The following is a 2,113-nucleotide window of genomic DNA, read 5'->3' as shown; positions in this document are numbered from 1 at the left end:
CACACACACACACAGACAATGACTTAATAACACCAATTACATAAGAACCATTGGGCCTCAAATTACTGTACCCTCCTCTCTGTGCAACAGTATGTAAATCAATGCTTGCAGGGATACATTAATAGTCTGTGTTAGAAGTAATAAGAATATGAATAAAACCCTAAAGAAGCCCCTAAAGCCCCTCTAAGCCTAAAAACAATCAACCTTAAACATATATCCTTAAACTGTATTTCCTATATTCTGCACATAGGTTCTTGCAAATTACATTGTTATAATACGGCCAACACTGTAGCTGAATACGTATGTATAATCATGTTGCTACAGAATATTAAATTAAATGGATTTTTTTACAAATTATTTTTTTTATGTAAATTGGAAGTTGTAGTTAACTTAGACTCTCCAATACATATTTAAATAAACCCCTGTTTTCTGCTCTCAGTCATAATTCTTAAGTATTTTAAACAAAATTGAATCACAAAGACAAAATGATCATAACTTTGTAAACCTTATCCTAAATCAAATTGTACCTGCATTTATGATTCACTTTCAGTAAAACTATATGATATTGTGGTAAAATTTGAAGTCCCCAGCATAAACAACTACAAAAAGAAAAAAAAACAAAAAAAAGGGGGACTGGAATAATTTGGACCTTTTAGTGTCACATCTACAATATTGTAATCTTTCTAGAGCTGCCGGTTTCTGTAATTGAATCTACCAGATGTTCTCCACTTTGCCTTACATTTAATTTCTGACACACAATATTTGCTGTTTGTATACAGTCTGCATTGGGCAGGTCATAGTTGTGGGGTGGGGAAGGGCCTCCTGTACAACAGACAAGGTGAAGTTAACTTTGATGACATTATTTTTATTATATTGTATTGGCAAAACATGTATAATTCCTATAACCCAGAAGGAGTCCAATAAACTCTATTTAGTATTTTGGACATAAATATCTCCCATTACAAGGATGCCTCTGCTCAGGCAACTCTTCCATAAAAATGCGGACTTCACATTTGTAGCATCAACTTCTCCAAACCCACTGGAAATGATTCAGGGATGCATGTATACACTCCTTGGATGCAATCCTGGTTGTGACATAATGTGCAGGGTAAATACCTGCATACAAACTAATGCATGTCTTGTTTTTATTTGTCATCCCTCACAGCCTAAAATACTTAAATGTGTCAGCCAATGCCCTGGAAAGTATTCCCCCCAGCAGCCAATCAGAGGAGAGCCTCAGCACACTCCAGGAGCTCTACTTGACGGGGAACAACCTGAATGAGAACTGCGGTGCTCTGTTGGTTGGACACCAGAACCTGCGGGTCCTTCACATCGCCTACAATCAATTGCTCTCCTTCCCTGCCAGGTGTGTTACCTCCACTTTCATCTCAGTCAGTGCTTTTATAGTGTGCCCCTGTCATTTTAACTCATTTAATTTTGTTTTTTCCTGTTCATTTTATTTGGTTGCCCTTCATTAACTTAATGCATGACAAATACTTTATTACTATTATCAATAACCATTATCTAAGAGGCTGGTTATGCCTTACAAGTTAATAATATTTGTAATGTATTCTACTTGTGTTTTTAGTAAGCTGAGTAAGCTGGAACAGCTGGAGGAGCTGAATCTAAGTGGCAACAAGCTAAAGACTATCCCCTCCACTGTGTCCAGCTGTAAGAGACTGCACACCCTCATAGCACACTCCAACCACATTACTGTCTTCCCAGAGATCCTCAATCTGCCTGAGATCAAGGTCAGACTTGTTCTGGTTTTATTTTCCTGTCCAGTGTGTGTATGATTATGTTCAGCCTTCGTCATCTCATGCGTGTTTTGTACCCTTGTAGCTTGTAGATCTAAGCTGTAATGAGCTGACTGAAATCCAGCTACCCGACTCACTGCCTGCCACTCTGCAAGAGCTTGACCTGACAGGCAACAGCAGCCTAATGCTGGAACACAAAACCCTCAACCTCTTTAGGTGAGTCACAAACTCAGACCTGGTTTAAAATAGTTAAATGTAAGTCAAAAGTAAAATATAAGCCCCAACACCTTGGCTTTAGATTCTATAGTTGTCTGGGCACATAAGATAAGGGTTAGATAATTCCTTTATTTATCCCC

At 38.1% G+C, this 2,113-nt stretch overlaps 1 protein-coding gene across 2 annotated transcripts in view; it reads left to right on the top strand.

Moving 5' to 3' along the window:
- Nucleotides 1–2,113, top strand: part of phlpp2 (PH domain and leucine rich repeat protein phosphatase 2) — a 37,257-nt gene that overhangs the window by 27,509 nt on the left and 7,635 nt on the right. For both annotated transcript variants that reach the window (XM_035652008.1, XM_035652007.1), the window contains exons 13-15: nucleotides 1,166–1,366; nucleotides 1,589–1,751; nucleotides 1,843–1,973. In XM_035652008.1, coding sequence (XP_035507901.1) covers nucleotides 1,166–1,366; nucleotides 1,589–1,751; nucleotides 1,843–1,973 — 495 coding nt within the window. The remainder of the gene's footprint in view (nucleotides 1–1,165; nucleotides 1,367–1,588; nucleotides 1,752–1,842; nucleotides 1,974–2,113) is intronic.

The sequence above is a fragment of the Morone saxatilis genome, unplaced genomic scaffold, assembly GCF_004916995.1.
Source record: "Morone saxatilis isolate NCDOM2014 unplaced genomic scaffold, NCSU_SB_2.0 Contig11, whole genome shotgun sequence".
Lineage (NCBI taxonomy): Eukaryota > Metazoa > Chordata > Actinopteri > Moronidae > Morone > Morone saxatilis.
The sequence above is the reverse complement of the archived record's forward strand: the minus strand, read 5'-3'. Positions and strand labels throughout refer to the sequence as shown.